General features: G+C 41.6%; 1 protein-coding gene across 5 annotated transcripts in view; it reads right to left on the bottom strand.

Annotated features, from left to right (window-relative positions):
- Positions 1 to 23984, bottom strand: part of fam13b (family with sequence similarity 13 member B) — a 44810-nt gene extending 20826 nt beyond the window's left edge. For 2 of the 5 annotated variants that reach the window (XM_037261251.1, XM_037261250.1), the window contains exons 1-7: positions 23704 to 23983; positions 17478 to 17626; positions 13807 to 14018; positions 11992 to 12204; positions 9664 to 9841; positions 8208 to 8355; positions 6711 to 6835 (exon numbers count right to left, since the gene is read on the bottom strand). In XM_037261251.1, the coding sequence (XP_037117146.1) occupies positions 6711 to 6835; positions 8208 to 8355; positions 9664 to 9841; positions 11992 to 12204; positions 13807 to 13972 (830 nt within the window). In that variant the 5' untranslated portion in view covers positions 13973 to 14018; positions 17478 to 17626; positions 23704 to 23983. Of the gene's footprint in view, positions 1 to 6710; positions 6836 to 8207; positions 8356 to 9663; positions 9842 to 11991; positions 12205 to 13806; positions 14019 to 17477; positions 17627 to 23703 lie in introns of all 5 variants that reach the window. The other 3 variants (XM_037261249.1, XM_037261248.1, XM_037261247.1) reach the window with 3 other exon arrangements.
- Positions 23985 to 24078: the final 94 nt, after the last annotated feature.

Genomic DNA, 24078 nt, shown 5'->3' with positions numbered 1-24078 from the left:
ATAAGATGTCATTTTTATTAGCTATTAAGACGTTTGGGTGGATTGTGAATTTCACTTGTTAAAACCACTCTTTTCCCATTGCTGAATTTTGACTTATTCTCAAAGTCCAAAAACGCAAATATCACTCAAAAGCTTAATTTTCCCCAAATCATTAAAATAATAAAAATATTTTTTTCCATGAAGACACTCTTGTAAGATTATGATTTTTAAGACGTCTATGCCAATCACCATATATTGTTTTTCATTGTCATGTTTTAATGTTGTAATGTTATAAATTGTCCTTGAGAAAATAGACTTTCTGTTTTTGTAACTTATATTTTTTTCCTCTTTTGCCCCATAAGACGTTTTTCTCACTGGATTTTAATTTCAATATATAAACTTTTCTACATTAAACGTCAAGTTTAATTTTAGAAGATAAAAGATAAAAATTGTTACTTGAGAAATTTGAGTATTCTTGTAAAATTTCTACTTCTGTTAAAAAATATTATACATACAACTGATATTTCCTTTAAGTTTTTTTTAAACTTTATGCTCTATTCTTGTAAGATTTACAAATTTTCATGAAAAAAATGACTCATTTATTTTTAAAAATACAAATCACCTAATATGGTTTTTCCTTGACTATTTTTAGCCCCCCAAAAATAAAAAATTATGATTTTCCTCCCAAACTACAAAAGTCTTCATGTATTTTTTCTTGTTTAATTTTGCTTAAAAAGACACTTTGTTGTCATATTTTCTCAAAAATATGCCATTTCATACCTGTAAGATTGAAAACACCACCCTTCCCTTAGCCCAAAAATTATTTGCCAGGGTCCCCAGCAAATAAACTTGATATTTCTTCTGACTATGTGTCTATGCAGAATTTAAAAAACTATATATTTGCCAAAAGTTGTCACCAACAAGGTCACAACAGACAGCTGTTGAGACGTACAAGCTCTTAGTGCAGTACCCTGATTATTTTTAGCTGTTTGTGTAAGATTGATGTCTCTATCTGGCTTTACTGCAATGTGCCACAGAGCTGATATTTCAGTGTGTGCGTGGAAGCATACTCACAACCACAACATGCTCTGCTCATTAACCAATACCACACATCAATATTGCTATACTAATTTGATATTAAAAGTACCATAATTTCTGGACTAAAGGTCGCTCCGGAATATAGGTCGCATTAGCCATAAAATGCACAATAACGTGAAAAAAACCATATAAGTCGCTCCGGAGTATAAGTCGCATTTTGGGGGGAAATTTATTCGACAAAATCCAACATCAAGAACAGACATGAACGAGCAACAACAGGCTAAACGATAGGTATGCTAACGTGACATAAACACAAACGAAGAGCTGAGAACGGGCCTGACGTAACATTCAGAGTTATTAAAAAAACTATTACATAAATAACACGTTTATAAAACCATCTGTGTCACTCCAATTCATTAAATCCATCGATCGTCCTTTGTCAACAATGGGTGCGCGCCGCTGACGGCGCTTGCGCTTCAAAATATTCCACAGGCCCATATAACGATATATAAATTAGATATCAAATAACTATTATATAAGCAATAATATTAAACCATCTGTGCACTCTAAATCATTAAATCCATCGATCAAATTCCTCGTCCTTTGTCAACAACGCCGCGCGTGCGCCCTGACGTCAGCCTCGTCGTTTTTCCACAGATCTAGTATATAACTATATTGTAGCGTTAACAAAGTACAAGGAAAGACGCGGGTTTGGTAAACGGCTCTTTATTTAACAAAATAAACTTCCAGGCGTGTGGCGGCGTGGACTTCCAGCCACGGAGGTGGAAGAGAGTTCCATAGAATAGGACCGGGCGTGCGTAAAAGCCATGACCGAGCCCCATCCACCATCCCCGGGCAGCCACCCGGCCGAGCGCCGGCCCCCGACTTCTATCCACGGAGGTGAAAGAGAGCTCCGTAGAGTAGGACCGGTCGGGCGTGCGTAAAAGCCATAATAGTTTTTCAAACCTTCTGTGTCACTCACTCCAAATCCTTAAATCCTTCAAACTCTTCGTCCTCCGTGTCACTTAGAAACAAAGCCGCTAATGATGCCCGTAGTACGTGGGGCCCTTCGTCGTCTTCGTCATCCCGTGATCAATCTTTGTCCTTTTTGTAAACAACCGCCGTGCCACGCCGCGCCGCTGACGTCACTTGAAATTCAAATTACAGTAATCCCTTGCTACATCGCGGTTTCACTTTTTTTTTTTTTGTGAAAATATTTGAAAAAATTCACATATAAGTCGCTCCTTATTATAAGTCGCCCCCCCACCCAAACTATGAAAAAAACCGCGACTTATAGTCCGAAAATTACGGTACTTTATTTCTACAAGATCAAGTCTTTTCCTTAGATAGATAAATTTCAACTTTATCCTTTCAAATTGAGGCAAGGGTTTTCGATACTTGGTTGATAATTTAATGATGTCATTCTTTGTTATTGACTATCAATAAATTGTATGAACCATTGTCAAACCGCATGGGTGCAGTCCTTTAAGTTCATGGAAGTCATACAAAATATTAAATATCGCTCTAATAGCACAACAACTTAATTCACCAATGGTATGAAACATTTTTGTATTTGAAGTAATTATTTGTTTGATTCTCACATTACAGGCGGCACGGCGAGCACTGGTTAGCACGTCCGCCTCACAGTTCGGAGGGTGCGGGTTCGATTCCACCTCCGGCCCTCCCTGTGTGGAGTTTGCATGTTCTCCCTGTGCCTGCGTGGGTTTTCTTCAGGTGCTCCGGTTTTCTCCCACTTCCCAAAAAACATACATGGTAGGCTGATTGAACACGCCAAATTGGCCGTAGGTGTGAGTTCGAGTGCGGATGGTTGTTCGCTTCTGTGTGCCCTGCGATTGGCTGGCTGGTTCAGGATGTCCCTTGATGACTGCTGGGATAGGCTCCAATTTGAATTTAGAGGTACCATGTGCTTGGAAGTAATCATTGAGAGCCGCTTTTGAGACATGCCCTTGGCCCGAGTGCCGACATTTATGGGTGTCCTTGCACTGGTTCAATGTCACTTAGCCAAAAGCTCAAATGTCTTCCTGACTGCCTTGTTTGTCATCTGCAAAAATGTCACGAACGGAAGGTCAGTGAGGGAAAACGAGATGTGGATATTTGTGCGCTCACATGAAAATGAGAAAATATTCATCTTTTAGACTAAATGATCATCTTATTGATCTTGCTAATTGGCAGATTTATGCCATTTTATGATGTCCAGCAATGATATTTTATTTGTGTGTGCAGCCATGAATGACCCTGCCCCTCCTTGGATTACAGCAAAGACACATACTGAACACTTTATCCTCAAGCGGCATGCCAGTGGTGATCTATTTTTTTTTTTCTTTGCTAATGTCGGCCATGACCCCGAAAGCCTACATTACAGCATAAATCCCCCTCTGACTCGTCTAGCAAACAATAATAAGAACAAAACAATCACATGAGCTGCAAAGATCCAAAGAGACTGATCAGTGAGGCTTTAAACTCCTGCAGCTGCCACATGAAATCCAGCACAAATCCTTTGTTGGCCCACAAAGCAGGCATTAGCCACAAAGACGCAGACCATGTCGACCACGAAATGTACTGTTTAATTAAATGTCCCTGCAAGTTATCGCAACAGTCCATCCAATACAATTAGAAACTGACACGCAGACAAACAGTTCCTCTCTTGTCACCTCAGGAAGGACATGTTGCCACTTGTTTGTCTGTCAGCAGGATTACACAAACACTACTCGCCTCATCTGATCAAATGGACGTTCACATAATTTCATCATGGGAGCTTATTGGTATTTTCAACTGTGGGCATGAGAAGGCCTTTGAGACTTTTCTGTGATGAAGGGCATAGTAAAAATAAATCTGACTTGACTTGGGCCAAGGAAGAAATCATTTAATTTTGGTTCAAATAGGGACCCATATGATGCTCGGAAAATTGGAAAAGAATGAAAAGTGCACAGGGATCAATTCTTGCCCAATGTCAACTGGGATAGCCTCCACGAAACCGGACAGGATAAGTGTGTAATTGCAATTTTTGATCAAGATTGTGATTTTTACTCAATTCATGATTTTCTTCAAATCGAGCTTCGGTGCAATTCCATGTAAATGACATATACTATTGAAACATTGAAGGAGACAGTCCCTTTTAAAAGTTCTTAAAAATATCTCAATGGAAGAGCCATACTGCTTGCCATTATGTATAAATATGCAATTATAGTGCATGTAAAACACAGTTTTCAACTGAAAATCAAATGTCTTTTTGTGAGTAACATGCTTTAGTCTTGAGTGTAGCAGAAACAGCCACAGCAAATGTTAATCATCTTAACGATCAGCTGATCAGATCTTGGCATCCCGGAAGGAGGGTCTTCTTGTTGCCATGTGTGGACAAGGCTCTTATCTGGTGTACATGAGAGTTGTCATGTGGCCACCCATTAAACTTTGGAGTCTATATGATACTATAAATATGGTGTCACTCAGTAAGTTGCAGAGTGCTTTCAGTGGCAGTAATGTGCATTGCAAGAAGGCCAATGGAAAAGTAAACAAATTCATCAACCTCCGAGGCAGAGTAGAGGGTCGCTGTTCCCCTGGCCTGACCAATCGTGGCCTCAGCCTTGGGAATGGCAGATTTGAGTGGCCGCCAGAGGGCTTCAGACACCCCAGAGTGAGGACAAGCTGCTGCCTTAAACACCGAAATTGATTTTTCAACTACCGTAATTTTCGGACTATAAGTCGTGTTTTTTTTTTCATAGTTTGGGTGGGGGGGAGACTTATAATGAGGAGCGACTTATATGTGAATTTTTTCAAAAATTTTCAAAAAAAGTGAAACCGCGATAAACGAACCGCGATGTAGCAAGGGATTACTGTAATTTGAATTTCAAGTGACGTCAGCAGCGCGGCGCGGTGTGGCGCGGCGGTTGTTTACAAAAAGGACAAAGATTGATCACGGGATGACGAAGGGCCCCACGTACTACCGGCATCATTAGCGGCTTTGTTTCTAAGTGACACGGAGGACGAAGAGTTTGAAGGATTTAAGGATTTGGAGTGACACAGAAGGTTTGAAAAACTATTATGGCTTTTACGCACGCCGCCGGTCCTACTCTACGGAGCTCTCTTTCACCTCCGTGGATAGAAGTCGGGGGCCGGCGCTCGGCCGGGTGGCTGTCCGGGGACGGTGGATGGGACTCGGTCATGGCTTTTACGCACGCCCGGTCCTATTCTATGGATCTCTCTTCCACCTCCGTGGCTGGAAGTCCACGCCGCCACACGCCTGGAAGTTTGTTTTGTTAAATAAAGAGGCGTTTACCAAACCCATGTCTTTCCTTGTACTTTGTTAACGCTACAATATAGTTATATACTAGATCTGTGGAATAACGACGAGGCTGACGTCAGGGCGCACGCGCGGCGTAGTTGACAAAGGACGAGGAATTTGATCGATGGATTTAATGATTTAGAGTGCACAGATGGTTTGATAATATTATTGCTTATATAATAGTTATTGATATCTAATTTATATATCGTTATATGGGCCTGTGGAATATTTTGAAGTGCAAGCGCCGTCACGCACCCATTGTTGACAAAGGACGATCGATGGATTTAATGAATTGGAGTGACAGATGGTTTTATAAACGTGTTATTTATGTAATAGTTTTTTTTAATAACTCTGAATGTTACGTCAGGCCCGTTCTCAGCTCTTCGTTTGTGTTTATGTCACGTTAGCATACCTATCGTTTAGCCTGTTGTTGCTCGTTCATTTCTGTTCTTGGTGTTGGATTTTGTCGAATAAATTGCCCCCCAAAATGCGACTTATACTCCGGAGCGACTTATATATGTTTTTTTTTCACGTTATTGTGCATTTTATGGCTAATGCGACCTATATTCCGGAGCGACTTTTAGTCCGAAAATTACGGTAGATATTAATGCTACTGTGCATTTAATAAGCTGTATTTTCAACACTGTCACGTCATGCACAGCAATTCATATTGCCCCCAAAACCAGTGGCAGAGAGTGGCAGAGATTTTATGATTCTCATAGTTTTTACACCGGATGCCCTTCCCGATGCATCCCATTCATTATTATCTGTTTGTTACTGGGTAACAGTACCAAACACTAAAACCTAAATAAGCAACTGTGACTATTCAACCAACCAACCAACCAACCAACCAACCAACCAACCAACCAACAAAAAGACTAAATATTCAACCAACCCATAACCAACTAACTGACGAAATAACCTGACTAATTATAACCAAATGATTGACGAGCTGACTAAAAAATTAACTAACTGACTTTAGTAAAACTTGAGAAAATATCTAATGCACTGCCAACACTGTACTTACACAAAAAATTAAAAGAGTACTGCAACAATTGAGGACTTCAAAATCAAAGTTCGAGGGGTATCGAAAATGGATGGATGGATTCAATTGGCACACACTGTTTAGTTGTCAAGGTCGGCGTGTCCACTACGCATTAAAATAGAATAAAACATTTTGAGAACATCGGGACGACCTTAGAAGCCGCTGAAAAGATTAATAATGGACGCGAGTGCAAGCAGTGAGACATGTATACCCTTGGTTCTTGCTTAAAGCACACTCACTTTGTATGCTCCAAGGCTGGCGCACGTTTAATTCGTATAGCAAAATGTGTGATCTATTGTTCTAAATGAGGTGTTTTTGTGAGTGATGACCACAACATGAAACGCTCACCTGTCGGCGGGGTCGTTGGAGCAAATGTGTTGAGGGGAGCTTGAGGAGGCGGCACAGTCTTCGCTATCCTGGGGCAGCTCCTCGCACTCTGCCTCGCACTTGTCGTCGTCCAGCAGCTCTGTGATCTGACCACAAACAATTCAAGTGTGAAAATGATTTGAATGATGGAAATGGCTATGTTGGTAACACTAACTTCTTTCTTAAACAAGCTGTACTCTGTTCACGGCCTTGTGGTTAGTGTAAGCAGTGCATGTCGACAGGTGGAGTAAACCACGGAAACGGTTTTAAGTAAAAAAAAAAACCTGACAATACAATAGATTAATTGCCCAGGTGTACATGAAACAACAGGGGAATTGTCTTGAGTTACTTGCATCCATTGGTACAGTACAGTGAATATTGTGAAATTAAAGCTAGACTTAACTTTTGTCTTGTATTCAGCTTTTAATCGATCTTCGGTAAACAACAAAAATAAAATAATTGCTATTCCAATCATTCAGGGCAGGACTGTATATTATCATTATTGCTAATGTTACCTCCACAAACCTGAATGTGATATCGTTATGTAACTTAACAATTGCGCCCATCTCCCACCCGTGACTTTGCAATGTCACCCATGACACTGAACAACCTTTTCATTTGATGTAACTTAGCTGAGACATTTAAGGCAATGGAGGCAGTTTCATAACATGTCTAAAAATAGTCGCATTCGCTCAGCAGGTGGACAAGATGGAAGCCAAGGCCTCCATCGCTTGTCTGGGGTGGGTGCAAAACGCATCAAATGGCAGAGGATGAGTTTGGGCTAATTTTCTGCAGGCACTCCCCATGCGCTGGGATTTTAACAACTTAATTTTGGGGGGGGAAAAAACGTTCCAACTAGGCCAGAGTTAGCATTCTAGTTTTAACTGTTCCACCATGGTCAAAGCTAGTTAGTCTCAGTAAGTTGTGAATAACTGATTCATTAAATGCCTCTCATATTTATATATTTTTTTTAATTCAAGATTGGCAACTAATATACATATCCCGTTGCTATAATGTACAATATGTGTATTTCTGCTGTTTAGTTGCAGCTGCATCTGCGCGTTCTTCCTTCTCTCTGCAAAATAATTGTCATTGACTGGCTATCAACACTAAACTTGTGGACGGAGCTTTACACGCAACACAAGCGTGGCAAGGTCACAAGACTGATATTGTCAAAATTTCAATATCTTTCAAATTCAAATATCTTGAAGGTTATGTGGATTTCGATAAAATAACAATATATCACCCAGCCTAATACCGAAGTAACTACACAATCAACACACTACCATAACCAAGTCTGTAAATGACAACCACCTAAATACACAACCAATTAACAGACGAATTGACTACATCTTTTAATTTTCTCCCTCCAAGTATCATCACAGTCTCCTTCCAAGTACCAGCCTCTTTTCCGGCCGATTTCTTTCCCGCTATCTCTCTTAAAGTTTTTAGTAACCAGCGGACGAATGAGTCTCTTACCTGTTCGTTGATGGAGCTGTAGTCGTTGGTGGTAGAGACGTCGTCGTCCTCAGAATCAAACAGGCCCTCTTGGTTGTCAAGCAGATCGGCCAGGATTCGGCTAACGGACTCCTGGTCACGCAGATCCTCGCCTTCTGTCGACAGACTGCTCATGGATGAAAGCAGAAGACAACTGTGTGTCAAAGTAAGTCATTAGATTTGTAATTTGGTTCAGAAGCACAAACTCCAATTCCCAAAGTTGGAATGTTGTGGAAAACTAATTAAAAGAAGAATACAAAAATGTGTACTTTTTTTTACATTTTTTCAGAAGACTACCCAATATTTTAAAAGAAGTATTTCAGTGAAAGCATTTTAAAAATCAGTATATTAAATTTCAAAAAGCAGGTGTATACGGTCATGACACGGTCAATTGTTACTTTATTAATTTCTTTGGCATTAAACCTATCCTCAAGTCTTGAAAAATGAACAAACAAACTATAATGTTCCTTTTGTCTATTGTCAGTTCCGTTTGAGTTCTCAATGCTGCTGTTAGCAGTTATATTAATGATTATTAGTGGAAAAGTTATTTTTGATGATTGAAACTACTAAAATGTTAAATGTTTGCTTATTATTATTATGTTTTAGCTTGTTATGAAATTGATATTCATAAATTGATGGTGATCGCCCTCCCCAATTTTTGGTTTGTTCAAAAAGATCAATAAAGGCTCTATTTTCAAAAAGTCAGAATTTTCTCCTTAAATTCACCTTTATGGCTTGCCCCATCTCAAAGTGAATGTTACAGTCCACTCAACAAGCATAAAACGTTCACTGCACATGCATGCAGCTGCTTGTACTTGTGCACATCAGGAGCTCGACAAAACCTGCATAAGTAGCAAATGATGGAATAACATGCCAATTCGTGGGATTTTTCAGGTTGAACCAATGAAATTTTTGCAATGCATTATGGCATTGATTTTCTTTCTTCGACGAGTATACGCACATATTACATCCCGTAGGATTCTTGTGCATTTTTCTAAACTAAAATAATTAATTACTACCAAAAGATCTGCAAATATAAAAACAACAAAGCATTTCTTTAAACGCATGTTTTTAAACCACATGAACAATGACAAGTATTTTTGGTTAATTAAGCATTATATAAAAGAAAAGAAAAATAATAAGGACTTTTGTAGGTGACCAGCAAGTTTTGAACAGCACACATTCTGTGTCTGGCCAAGAATTTTTTTTTTTATTCTGTGATTTGATGTCCATTTTTCTGTTTATTTTCACTGTGGATGCTGGCGATTATCATGAATACCTGGCAAGACAAGTGATCACAATCTGTCCGCTCATTTGGAACGTGGATTATTTTTGGCCATTGTGTGTATCCATTACACAAGTATGCAAGTTGTACAATATAATAAATATTAAACATATGAATAATACCATGCATGTGTCTATAAGATGGGTGTCTTACTGGAAGATGTCAGGTCCAAAGACAGCAGCGAGTGCACCGACGTTCCACCTCTCACATTGCAGTGATGCCACGCTGGCCAAGAATCGGCACAGGAAGCGTAGCAGGCCGTAGTTGAGTTGTGGAAGCTGCTGCAGCAGGAACTTCAGGTTGCGGCACAGCTCGTCCTCGCTGCTGTATTCTACATGGATACATGAATATGAATTTGTGTCACGTGGAAGGAAGGAAGGAAGGAAGGAAGGAAGGAAGGAAGGAAGGGAGGGAGGGAGGGAGGGAGGGAGGGAGGGAGGGAGGGAGGGAGGAGGAAGGAAGGAAGGAAGGAAGGAAGGAAGGAAGGAAGGAAGGAAGGAAGGAAGGAAGGAAGGAAGGAAGGAAGGAAGGAAGGAAGGAAGGAAGGAAGCGAGGGAAAATGCAAAAGCATTGCCTGAGTGACTGCACATTTTAATTAGTGCTGTTACTTAACAGGAAGTGGGAGCAATTACTTTTTCAGTAGGTTTAATAATAGAAGTCCATTGTATTTTTGTGCTTTGAACACATTCCCATGGAAAAACAAGCAAAAAAATCATCTTGTAAGAGGTAAAGAGGAGGGAAAGAAATAATCTTGTAAGAGGTAACACGAAGTGCAAAAAAAACAAGCCAAAACAGGCAGAATTTGAAATGAGTCCCCCTTAGCCGTCATGGGGATTAGAGTAGATTATGTGAAATGATAACAGAGTTAATAAAAGGACAGGATGATGAAGCCAAACGTTAGCAATACCAGCGGTGATTATCAGACCATTAGAAGTAATCTACATCTCGTGTTTTATACTCAGGTGCGACTTACGTATATAGTATGTTAAAATTAAAGCTCAGACTGGCTCCCACAATCCCTGTTCCCTAATTGTGTTGGCTCTCTGTGCATTACCCCCAACTTCTTTCAACCTCCGGCAATGCACAGTAAGTATTTGCCAACTGCCAAGAGATGGACGCGGCAGCGGTAATGGAAGAAAAACAATCAGCGATGAAAGAAGTGCCAGTGCCAGAAAAAAAAAAAAAAAGAAGCAATGGAAGAGACAAATGAAAACTACAACGACAATTATAATTAGTAGTAGCAGTTCTCATGGATTACTGCCTATGGCCACCACTATTATAGCATGCTAGAGAAGGTATTGGTAACCAAGAGTATATGCCAACCGCCAAAGTTAGAAGAAATGGAAGACAAAGTAGTTGCTCGCATGCAGCCATGAAAATGATTCACTACTTACAGCCGCGATGACACAACAAAAAGCCAGGATTCTACCTTTGGCCGCAATGTGACGCGTGATTGCCCTAACTGGGCAAGCCATTTTTAACTCATATGAAAAACTTCAGTAGTTGTAAGTTCTGAATGCAACTCAAATTTGCATTCAACATGGGGCGCGGTCGGAAATTCTCTCTGATGCCCTAACAACATTCGAATGTTTGTGTTGAGAGGCTCAGCTAGCTCCCCACCCGTTAATTTTCAAAAGCAGCCTATTCGGGCCCGTTCGATGAATCGACCTGCCTATTATGGCCCTTCAAAGGCAAATAATCAGCGATGTTTATATTTGGGGATAATTTTTATTTTAATGTATTCTTACCACTTTAAGCATGCAAACACAAATAACACTGGTCTCAATAGGGATGGTCCCATTCAGTTTTGTCTTTATTTTAATACCACATGACTGCTGACTAGGATAAAAAAAAAAAAAATACACAACATGAACTTTTTCTGCAAATCATTGGTTTCAACCATCAATGCACAGGGCATCACGAAGTTAAGCGAGGAATTGAGTTGGAGCAGTGAATGTTCTTGAGTCTCCGTTTGTGTATTTAAAAAAAAGAGGACAAAAAAAAAAAATCAACCCCCCCCAAAATGTCACTGGTTAATAATGGTTAACGTGTACAATGACCATTAAAAAAATCCAAAAACATTGTGGTCAAAACACATCTCTGCTGCTCTGCACTGTTAGAAAATAAGTACTTTTACTATTGTACTATATGTAACTGAAATTTAGAACAATGTTAATTGCTGTTCCTACGTGTTTACTAATGCACCAAACAATCTACATAATGTTTGAAAACAAAATGGCATTTAATGCTAAAACAAATTCTGTACCTAAATGTTTCAAAATAGTTAATTTCAGAGCTGTAATTGCAATACCGTGGTATCCTGATATTTTTGTTCTTCAGCTGTCAGAAACTGAAACTGGCCCTTTCCTACCGACGTTAGATCCTTGCTATGTGTGGATTATTTGCAGTTGTACAGTGAATTTCAACTGTAAAAAATGGCAGACGCCTCAAGTAAATTTGCTCTAAGCATGTCAGGCCTACCTTGGTGAAGCTGTAGAATGGATCCCTGGATGGGCGCCGGAATGACGGGCTCGGGCAGCTCCTGCAAGAAGAGTCGCAACAGACTGACAGCTGACGCCAGGTCTGCCTCCTTGTCCAGCGCCACCTCCTCGCCACTGTCATAGCGACGCCGCAGCCAGCCCACACGCTCAGCGTTGCCGTTGACTAGGAAGAGGCCCTCCAAATCCAGGTGACCTGGCAAAAGAAAAGAAGAAAAAAAACCTCACTGGGGTTGCAAAATCAAAAGGTCAAGTCTTAAGGCTTGGTGAAGCTCTCAGGCTGTTAACAAAGGACAGGATGACAAAGCACAATGCTAACAATAGCAGCAGTCATTACAGTCCATTACAATTAAATCCACATTTTTGTTTTTGGATGAGCTTTACTGTCTGATCACTAGTGCAATGCAAAGATGACCATTAAAAAATGTTTGGGGTATTTGAATCGCCTACTTTCTAATGCTTTGGGAGTGAACTGTATGTTTTCACAGTAGTATTGTTTCTGTATGAGTATCGATGTACTCTTTGCAATTATAGTATCAAAGTAAAAACTTTGGTATCGTGGCATCACTTAACCTCTGTGGCCTTTTTATGGACTGTGGATTATTTTGTCAGGTACTTTCATGCCTAACATGTTTTTGCCCTCATTGGTTTTTAAAATATACACATGTAATGCACTTTTTATCGTGCATGACCTGTGTGAAATGATGCACTATGAGGTGTAGCGTGCACAGTCACGTAATTTTTTTATAAACTTTTTTTTTACTTATCACTTGATGTGCAGCCATTTTCCATGCTTCCCATTTTAAGAGATCTTTTTGATGCTAAGCTGATGCTAATACCCGTGCGCACACTAAATATGAGATTAAAGCCTTTTCACAGGCAGAATGACTTCCTGACTCGCAGCAACGGCCCATTTCACGCACCAGCCATGCCAGCGGGGGCTTTAAAGACTTGTTATACAACCTCATATGGTCATAAGGTGAAGCCCCAGTGGGCTGGTATTTATATTTTGCTATCATCTTAACTTAATGATCACAAGAAAGGGAAATCCGCCAAACTGTTTTCGGCCCCAAATGCTATTATGTTTCCGAAACGTTGGCAGCTTTTTTCAAAACATCACAGACAAAATGTAGTCAATAATGATGTTATGACTACTACTAAGTCAAGGCCAAAAAGTGAAAAGAATGCTCAATCTATGGCTTTATCCAAATTTGCAACTAAGAAGTGTCCACACGTACGAGTATTTAGATGAGCTGTTGCTTAAGTGACCAATTTTTACTCTTTAATTACAGGCAAACTTTCATGCAGACCAGATAACAGCGGCAGACTTCACAACATCCAGCCAACATCAATTCACAATATTTTCCTTGCAAACCCCAGTGGCTGAGACCCCGCAACTTCTAAAATATAACTTATAACCAATGTTCGTGTACTGTCAATTTGGCATAACATCCTTAAAGCTCCAATCGCACGGTGCAGCGAACAATTGAGAGCGTTTTGGAAGGCATGCCTTCACGCCAGGATTCGTTCAAGGTCGCAAAGGTTCACAAAACATTCGTCAGACGTTCGTCAGTTCCCTTGAGACAAGAAAAATCACTAAAACAGTTTGCAACCTTGAATGAATCTTGACATGAATGCAACATTTGGCACCTTAAAAAAAACCCACTTTTCTTTGCCACCGGGTGGCATAGAGGCTTAAAACATGTTTTTTAATCAAATTAATTGACAAAATAACAATCATTTATTTAAATAATTACGAGTTGCAGCTCCAAGACAGACCGTAACGCACACATCTCACCATGCTCCTCGATGTACTCCACGATGTCCTTGACAAGCGCCGGGACCTCGAGACCGCCAGGTGTGTGCGTTCGCGTCACCTCCTCCAAGGGCACGCCAAATACGCGGGCGGTGCCGGCTGGGCCCCCGCCCTCGTTGCCTGGCAACGGAGACATGCTCTTCCTCATGGTCCCCTCTCCTGCTCCTCACCACAACCACGTGGAGACCTCACGTCTTAGGAGAGGACCGAGAAAAGAAAAAAAAAAAAAAATCACAAGCCGTCAGTCACTACAGTGGAAAACGCGTGCACACACAGACATACAACTATTCACAGTCACACCTAAGGACAATACAATACATTTTGGATTGAGTCCAAGGTAGGCAAATTTGTTGGCCCAAAAGTACTGTTTTTCCATGGCTGGCTATCAAAAAATCGTTCTACTGGGTGACTTCAATGCTCACGTGGGCAATGACAGTGAGACCTGGAAGGGCGTGATTGGGAGGAACGGCCCCCCCGATCTGAACCCGAGCGGTGTTCTATTATTGGACTTCTGTGCTCGACACGGATTTTCTATAATGAACACCATGTTCAAACATAAGGGTGTCCATGTGTGCACTTGGCACCAGGACACCCTAGGCCGCAGTTCGATGATCGACTTTGTAGTCGTGTCATCGGATTTGCGGCCGCATGTTTTGGACACTCGGGCGAAGAGAGGGGCGGCGCTGTCAACTGATCACCACCTGGTGGTGGGTTGGCTCCGATGGTGGGGGAAGATGCCGGTCCGACCTGGCAGACCCAAACGTTCTGTGAGGGTCTGCTGGGAACGTCTGGCGGAATCCCCTGTCAGGAAGAGCTTCAACTCCCACCTCCGGCAGAGCTTTTCCCACGTCCCGGGGGAGGCGGGGGACATTGAGTCCGAGTGGACCTTGTTCCGCGCCTCCATTGTTGAGGCGGCCGACCGGAGCTGTGGCCGTAAGGTCATTGGTGCCTGTCGTGGCGACTTCCGGACGGCTTCGAGGAAATTCTGGTCCACCATCCGGCGTCTCAGGAGGGGAAAGCAGTGCAACGTCAACACTGTTTACAGTGGAGATGGCGTGCTGCTGACCTCGACTCGGGACGTCGTGTGTCGGTGGGGAGAATACTTCGAAGACCTCCTCAATTCCACCGACACGCCTTCCATTGTGGAAGCAGGGCCTGGGGACTCTGAGGCGGACTCTCCAATCTCTGGGGTTGAAGTCACTGAGGTAGTTAAAAAACTCCTCGGTGGCAAGGCCCCGGGGGTGGATGAGATCCGAGGGTTGGACTCCGCCAAGGCTGCCCTTTGTCACCGATTCTGTTCATAATTTTTATGGACAGAATTTCTAGGTGCAGCCGAGGCGTTGAGGGTGTCCGGTTTGGGGACCTCAGCATCGCGTCTCTGCTTTTTGCAGACGACGTTGTGCTGTTGGCTTCTTCAGGCCGTGATCTCCAGCTCTCACTGGAGCGGTTCGCAGCCGAGTGTGAAGCGGTCGGGATGAGGGTCAGCACCTCCAAATCCGAGTCCATGGTCCTCGATCGGAAAAGGGTGGAATGCCCTCTCCGGATCGGGGATGAGATCCTGCCCCAAGTGGAGGAGTTTAAGTATCTTGGGGTCTTGTTCACGAGTGAGGGGAGGATGGAGCGCGAGATCGACAGGCGGATCGGTGCAGCTTCGGCAGTAATGCGGACTCTGTACCGGTCCGTCGTGGTAAAGAGAGAGCTGAGCCAAAAGGCAAAGCTCTCAATTTACCGGTCGATTTACGCTCCTACCCTCACCTATGGTCACGAGCTATGGGTCGTGACCGAAAGAACGAGATCCCGGATACAAGCGGCCGAAATGAGTTTTCTCCGCAGGATGTCCGGGCTCTCCCTTAGAGATAGGGTGAGAAGTTCGGTCATCCGGGAGAGACTCGGAGTAGAGTCGCTACTCCTCCACGTTGAGAGGAGCCAGATGAAGTGGCTCGGGCATCTCATCAGGATGCCTCCTGGACGCCTCCCTGGGGAGGTGTTCCGGGCATGTCCCACCGGTAGGAGACCCCGGGGACGACCCAGGACGCGCTGGAGAGACTATGTCTCTCGGCTGGCCTGGGAACGCCTTGGGATCCCCCGGGATGAGCTAGATGAAGTGGCTGGGGAGAGGGAAGTCTGGGAGTCCCTCCTGAAGCTGCTGCCCCCGCGACCCGACCCCGGATAAGCGGAAGAAGATGGATGGATGGATGGATGGATGGCTATCAAAACATTCATATTTCCGCATTGTTCTCTATAGTGCAGTGGTCTCTATAGATCAGGGGTGTCCAAACGTTTTGCAAAGTGGGCCAGATTTGTTTAGATGAAAATGCAGAGGCGCCGACTATTTGCACTGACATTCCTCGTCCTCGAACCATTACCATTGTAAATGAACTTGTAAATATGTAACTAAATCCTTTGCTGTCTGCAGATAGGTTGATATTGCAAATGAGAATCTATTGTCAATTGCATTACCAGAAAAATTAAACATTTAAAATAATAATAAATTAAATACAAATGAACAATTTTATGGAGGTTGAATGAATTTTTGTTAGATGTAGAGTTTATTATTGTTATTGTGTTATTAATGAGAAGAGGGATATTGGTGTTTCGAGTGTAGTAAACAGGCCAGGTTGTGTCATGTCGGATTTTTAATCCAAATTAAATCATTCTATATTTTGTCTTTTTTATTTCAACTTCATACACAACAAATTATTTCATAATCACAAAATAATAATCCATAGTCTTTTAGTTGTTTGCAATCACTGAGAGTGGGTGGCACGGATGCGCAGTAGTGTGTAGTTAGTACGAAGTAGACAGCTCTCACCAGTAGTCCGTGCTTTTTTTTTTTTTTTTTTGCCTTTCCCTGTGCAGCGTCACTTGCAGCGTCTCTGATTTTATCGTTGCCTTAGTCCTTGGTGTGTGGACATCTGAATGAGGAAGTGTCTGTGTCACTGATTATCTTACAAACGGACACCTGTGTGCGCGTGAACTGGGACGGGCAACCAATCATGAGCGCTTGTTCCCGTTCGGATGAGTTTCATATCTGTGGCTCGCTCTGGGGTGCGCAGGTCCCTGCGACAGTGCCTGTGGGCCACATGTTATTGATTTTATGACACAATGCGTCGGGCCGGTCTAAATTTAGACACAGGCTGGATTTGGCCTACTACAGATGAAGCGATCTAAAAAAACTAAACTAATAGCTCTTCACTACATGCATGGGACAAGACTTTAAAGAGAGGGAAAAAAAAGAAAAGAAAACTTTTCATTGAGTTATACTTACTTGGAAGGAAATTGCCAGCAAATTGCTGTCCATTGTCGTGCTTTTCTTTGACTTTAAGGCTCATGCATTGAGAGGATACCAGCTCTCTGAACTACTGTACTTTATTATATTGTTTTATTGCATTTAGTCCTTTTTCTGGCTGATTTAGATTCTCAACAGTGTTTTTATTGTAGCTGTTTCCTGGTCTTCTTGTTTGTGTCAGACGCATTCCTTTGCACTACGTAACTGGCTGCGGGCACTAAATATGCTGTAGTAATCCAAACATGACAGGTGGAGCAGTTTGTATTGATGGTTTTGGGCATTATAAATAATTAACACTCGAAATTAACATTTCAGTCACCTCACTGTTTGGTTTCATGGCATGCGTGTGCGTGTTTTCACTTACCGTGTAGCAGTGAAAGTGTGTCCTATGCGCTCCTCCCTAGACAGCGAAACACTGAACCATCTATGGCTGCTTCAGGTTGTGACAAAAGATGAGCCGGTAGTTCCTCATTGACGGACCGCTAATCCTTCTTGCAGGATTCCTTTTTCGAGCTAAAAAAGAAAGAAAACAGGGAGGGAGGAGAGTTGTAGATAGAGCAAGAAAATGAAAGGAGATAAATGCAGAGGGTGGAGACAAATGTGAAAACCAGTTAAGATCTGGACATGGTGTCTGAATTGGCAAGTATGCGGCGTTGCATAAGGAAAGCATATTTGTAACAACAACAAAGATGGATGTCATTAGAGACTTAGACTTTATTCTCATCCACATTGATTTCTATTGTTCAAGGTGTTTTATGAATGGATAAGAGGCCCAATCACCACAATTGCATGACGTTAACAGTTTTTTTTTCCTGCGTTCAATATTGCGTGGCAAACGCTTCCAGCTCATTTTCTGCCATGCTCAGCCACAGTACCCAATATAGCTGAACACAGCATAAAGCTCCAGCTACTGTATGTTGATTGAGCGATTGATGCCCCTCTGCGGCAGCTATGTATTTTGCGCCACTATGAAGGCGCGGCATCAACATCAGTGTACAACAACCGGAAGCAACTAGCAGATAGAAACATATTTTTTCCTTTCTCCTGCTATTTAGTGCTATTGCCGTCCTGAATTTTCCTGGCGGATGATGATTTTTTTTTTTTTTTTTTTATCCAAGCATGTTTACTTTTACAACAAAAGGTTTCCTTCGTGTCAGAATAACATTCAGGATTTTTAGCGTTGCTGAAATGGCAAACAAAATCAGCCAATACTTTTGTTGGCATTAAAAACACAGTACTTTCCTCGTTCGCACAAGTGCGAAAACATGAGCTCACGACAGGTGCATCTGTGAATGTCATGCACCCAAAAAAAAACATGAGCTTGATCCTTATCTGCGTTGATGGAATGAAACATAACATCACCCTCCTCCCATAAGGCCTTTTTTTAACTGTGTCACAGTTCACAATCGCACATTTTCCTCACGAACCAAACTAACAACTAAAAACTAACAAGAATCATGAATGTAATAAAGACCAAGTAAGCGTCATTGACTGACGGAACACAGACACACGTCATTCAAAAACCTATTTAATCTAACGTGGCAACCAATCTCCGACTGGAAATTTTTAAGCCGCGACGAGATGACACCATGCTAAGCTGGGCAAAAGCTGATTAGCGTGGGACAGAGGGGCTCTCCGACGGCCACCATAACTACTTTTCCTTCAAATGACACCAGTGTGTAAATGTTTACATTCAACAACTGTACAACTATACAAGGTCAGAGGGGATATACAACCCCTGGCGAAAATTATGAACTCACCGGCCTCGGCGGATGTTCATTCATTGTTTAATTTTGTCGAAAAAAAAAAAAAAAAGATCACACATGACACAAAACTAAAGTCATTTCAAACGGCAACTTTCTGGCTTTAAGAAACACTATAGGAAATCAAGAAAAATAATTGTGGCAATCAGTAACGGTTAAATTTTTCGACTAAGCAAAGGGCAAAAATATGCAACTGAGGACCCTGTAGAATTTCAGCCCCAAAACTAATACATGCATTAAATTAGATGGGCTCGTTAGTCTGCATCTTACAAAGGAGCGATCACACTTTGGAGAGATGTTGCACCAAGTGGACTGACATGAATCCAACACGAGAGATGTCAATTGAAACAAAGGAGATGTCAAAAGATTCATTTGAACTGAGCTGGCAGTGAACGAGTTGGGTATATTGCACTGAGGTGGGCATTCCATCCACGGGATGGAACGGTTTATCCGTCCGAGACATTTTGAAGACGACGGATGGAATAGTTGGAGAAGAAAAAAAGGACGGACAGAGGACAGCGGTTTTCCTGTCTCACACCGGAACGCATAGATATAAAATAAAGCTGTTTGCGCTCGAGAGAACGTCTGCTCAGCTTTAGGATGCCGCCGGATACTATTTTGTACGACACTGCAATAACTGACTTAGATTTGATTCCACCCTTGGCTACAATGGCGAAATGGTCAACAGCACTCCCGGTGTCCTTCAATTTACAAGATATTTGTCCATGTCTTGTTATATTTAGCCACATGAAACAATTTATAAGGCGTAGTGTAAGATATGTAGTGTTACATAGTTACATGAAAATAAATGTTCGCATATTTTGCCACATTACAGAAAATCGTCAAGTGGCAAGCTTTTCTGCAAATAACAGGCGCAAGGCTCACCCCCTAAAAACCACAAAGAGTTGAAGTATAGAATGCCAAGCTGCACTAATGCAGGGGTCCACAGCATTCATGACAACCTTGCTCAATAGAAAAAATGATCAACATGATTGGATATAATCACCTCGTAGACTCCCTCGAGAGCAAGCCCCGGTAGGTTCATAAAAATGACATTTCGCCAAAAGGCTAAAGGCCAAAAGGGAGTCTTGGCTCTTTATTTTGGGTGCAGCATGGTATCAGCATCTTTGCCATTTTAAATCTGTTAAATACTTTCTTTGTCTGTTTGGTCACTGATTTAATGTATTTCTAGGCAGTTGCAGTGTCAACCCACCTCTTGGCACACTGATGGAAATGACAGGCCAAGTCCAGTGTTATTTGAGTCTAGTATGGCCTGGAAGGGCCCTTAGGACATACGTAAGTGGAGAGGCGGGCTTTGTTTTTAGGGGCACAAACTTGGCGGTGTTGCTCGGGTCTGGACATTTCCATCTGACAGTCAAGCAGGCAAAGAGGGAGTAACGGGGAGGAAGTCAATAAACAATGTCATCGTCTCAGATGAGAAAGCAGCAAGAATAGGCCGCAGCGTTGCTCGTGTATTGTCGCTGTCCACTGAAAAACAAATTGTGACTTTTCTAATCCATAACGGAGATCTGTGGTACAGGCAAAAGTGATGGTCAATAAAAAGCAGCAAGAAAAGGCAGCAGCATTGTTTGCACATTATCTCTGTGCATTGGGAAACCTACTCAAAATGTTTGACTTTTCCCAATCCATGCTGAAAGGGGTGAATCGAAATCGTGCTTTATTTGCTCCTTGGTCATAAGTCAGTTAAACTGTTAAACCTACTTCTTGTTTACTCCTGGTTTCGATCACCTAAATTTAAATCTCATCTTCAGGGTCACTCTTTCAAAGAGTGATTGGTTTTACGCTAAAGTGGTTAAACTTCTCTTTACACTTGTATTTATGAGAGTGTATTATGCAAAAAAGCCCACTTGTCTGCACAATTTATACAAGGCACCCTTTGACCCTGAAATGGGTGATTTGTAATATTCCCATTGGGCATCTAAGTTTGATGGGGGAAGGGCACGCAAATAGATGATGCAACATGAATTTAAAAAAAATAAAAATAAAGGGGGGAAAAGGCTTATGTCAAGACATGAAAGTCAACCTTGGCATGCTAATTACATTGAATTGCAGAAATTAAAATGCTGAGTCATGATGTTTTTGTGGCTCTGAGCCCTTTTGGCTGACACACCACATAACATTCCACAAAAGGGAAGGGTTGACTGGATAAAACAATGCTAATTATGAGTACAATCAAAAAAATATGTATCACCTGAAAGATTAAAACTGCATCACAAAACAAATCTAACCGAACGAATTTTGTCAGAGGGTTAAAATGGTAAGCAGGTTTTTGAGTAAATAAAGTAGCAAGGCCTATTTTGGTCTGTTCCATTTTCACTATTTTGTTCATACCAAAGGCTACACATACAATATACAGAGGTGCCATGTATCGATGTGCACTTGTCCAGTGCCGTCCGATGCAGCTCTATCGCGGGGCAGACACATAGATTAAATAGGTGTAGCATTACATTTCTATTTGATACGGTACACCTCAATTTGAGATGGTATGTTTCTTGTTTCCATTTTACATACAAAAGAACTTGTCATTAGTGGAAGGATGGCAAAGAAATACCTCTCCAATAAAAGATGATGGATATTAGGGGTGTAACGATTCATCGATACACATCGATTAATCGATAAAATGCTCTACGATATATTGGCATCGATGCTAAACGTAAACATCGATTTATATCGCCGTGTTTGACCTCGGACATTAGACGCGACTTTATTTTGAAATCCAGTTCATTGTTGCTTGCTTCCTCTTTCCGGGAGCAGTACGCGGCGTGTTGTGTTGTGAGCAGAGCAGGCACGTGAAAGGGGAGCCGACAACCACGCGGCTCCTGGGCTGGTGCTATGGCTAGTGTCCAAGAAGACGAGGAAATTCGCTCCCCTTTGGGCTTCAAGTCATTCGTTTGGAAGCACTTTGGATTCCAAAGAAAAGATGGCTCAACGGACAATTAAAATTATTGTAAATAAATAGTTCAGTAATGCACTTTAAAGTTAATGGTATTACAAAAAAAGAAAGAATATTCATTTTTCTTTACTTATATGAGAAAAAATATAGGAATTCGATAAAGTTCAGTGTTAAAATAAGCACTTTGTATACTACAATACTCTTGTAATTTCCTAAATAAAGAGTTTGCAGTACCTTGTTGATTTTGCGTATGAATTGTTATAAATCAGGATATTGTTCTATATTTTTTATTTAAAAAAAATAAATAAAAATATCGATCGTGGAGCACTATATCGTGATGTATCGTGAATGAATCACAGCAGGCTCTAAGATATCGGCAATAATCGTATCGTGATCCTTTGTATCGATATGATATCGTATCGTGACAAAACCTGCGATTTACACCCCTAATGGATATGTATTCAAAGGTTCATTCGATTCGCTATATTTACAACTTTTAAATTAAAACCGATGGTTCAAATTGTTTTTTGTTACACCCATAAATATGATTCTTTTTAGTTGTCATTAATATGTGTCGTAAAACAATAACTAATGGGACACAGCGGGTTTACAGAAATTAATATATAAAACTTTGTAGAGGAACGAACCCAAATGCCAAGCTCTACAGTATGAATTGCTTTCACATGTATTGGCAGTTCATTCTTAGTAGAGGTCTGGAATTTTCACAGCAATCTAGTTTCTATGATCATTGTGACATTGCCAAAACAATAAATGTTATGGCGGCATAAGTGGCCTCAGACCTTTGTACAGTAATATATACAATATATATATACAGCAGTTATGATAAAAGTAGAAATACGGAATAAGAGCAACAACTGGAAAAACGAACATAAAAAACTGGAGAGATACCAAGGGCTGCAGGAAGAACTAGAGAAAATGTGGAGGGTAAAGGCAACATTTACCCAGAAGCTGGATGGATGCTATAGCACAGGGGGTTTCAACTGGTTTTGTCCAAGGGACCACCATTATAACCAAGAAGCAACTCGGGGGCCACTGCTTTGGCAGATTTTTTTTTTTTTTTTTTTGCACCGAAGGAGGATAGACCTATACAGGTTATTTATTTGCACCTATATGAATATTTTAGGGATCTCAGCTACATTTGACATAATTTGGATGGGTAAATGATTCACAAAATTAGCTGGAAAATTAATCAAGTCTAAATAATAAATCAATTTTATTTTCAAAAATGTTACAACTATTTTCCACTTTGCGGACCACCTGCAATACCGCCAAGGACCACTAGAGAGCTGCGGTTGACAATCCCTGCTCTAGCAGATACCAGGAACAACATCTCGGATCATACGATTGATTCCATAAGCGATTGACTTTAAAGGTGAAGCGTGCATGTGCAACTACTACAATAATAATAACCCAATGCATTGCCGCAAAGGCAACGGACGACAAAAGTAACAAGTATTAATACAAAAAAGCTTCAATACTGAAAGGTGACAGGTGTCATAAAAAAATGGCGTTTAAACGCACAGGAAACGTCAAAAACATATCTTTCAAAATACATCAACTGTTAAACAGTATAAAATTTTCAGAATTTGTATCTGTACAGCTATACATTTTATTCTGCTTTGTCGAGCTTAGTTGTGATGGAACGAACCTTAACCTCTGTCGGCTAACCTATTTAGCAGCTAGCTCTGCATATGCAACCCCAATCCATCCATTATTCACACAGTGAGAATAACCACACCATGAATGGAAAAATAAACACACAACACTAGGTATTAATTCATATCATGCACAACCTTTCACTGAACGTAATAAGGCGTTTGACACCCTTAGCCTCCGGTTATATTGAACGGAGATGCTAAGCTATTAGCATGGCCAGCTAACGCCAGTCTTACCAGGTCAAAACAAGCACGGACGCGGGCCGATGAGCATCGATTTCCGGCTTGCTTTCGCCGGATGGCCCGCTGTCTGTCTGGCTCCTATTGTGAGTTGGATGACGAAGGAAAATACGCGGAGGATCACAGTGGGCGCTGGAGACGACGCGTCAGGCTCATCGCACTCAAGATGCTGCCCAGAAAAAAAAACTGGAACAGCTGCACGTTCTGTTCAATGCCCGCTTTACTGTTGCAGGTCGTCGTCGCCGAGCACTCCTCACACACCCCTCCTTGGACAGATCTGTACTCACCCCGCCCCCTTCTCTCAACAGCAGCACAAGAAGAGGGGCGGGGCCAGCTGCCAAATATACTGCCTCCGCCCGCCCCCTCCTCGAG

The sequence above is a fragment of the Syngnathus acus genome, chromosome 10, assembly GCF_901709675.1.
Source record: "Syngnathus acus chromosome 10, fSynAcu1.2, whole genome shotgun sequence".
Taxonomy (NCBI): domain Eukaryota; kingdom Metazoa; phylum Chordata; class Actinopteri; order Syngnathiformes; family Syngnathidae; genus Syngnathus; species Syngnathus acus.
This window is presented reverse-complemented; position numbering and strand designations above follow the sequence as displayed.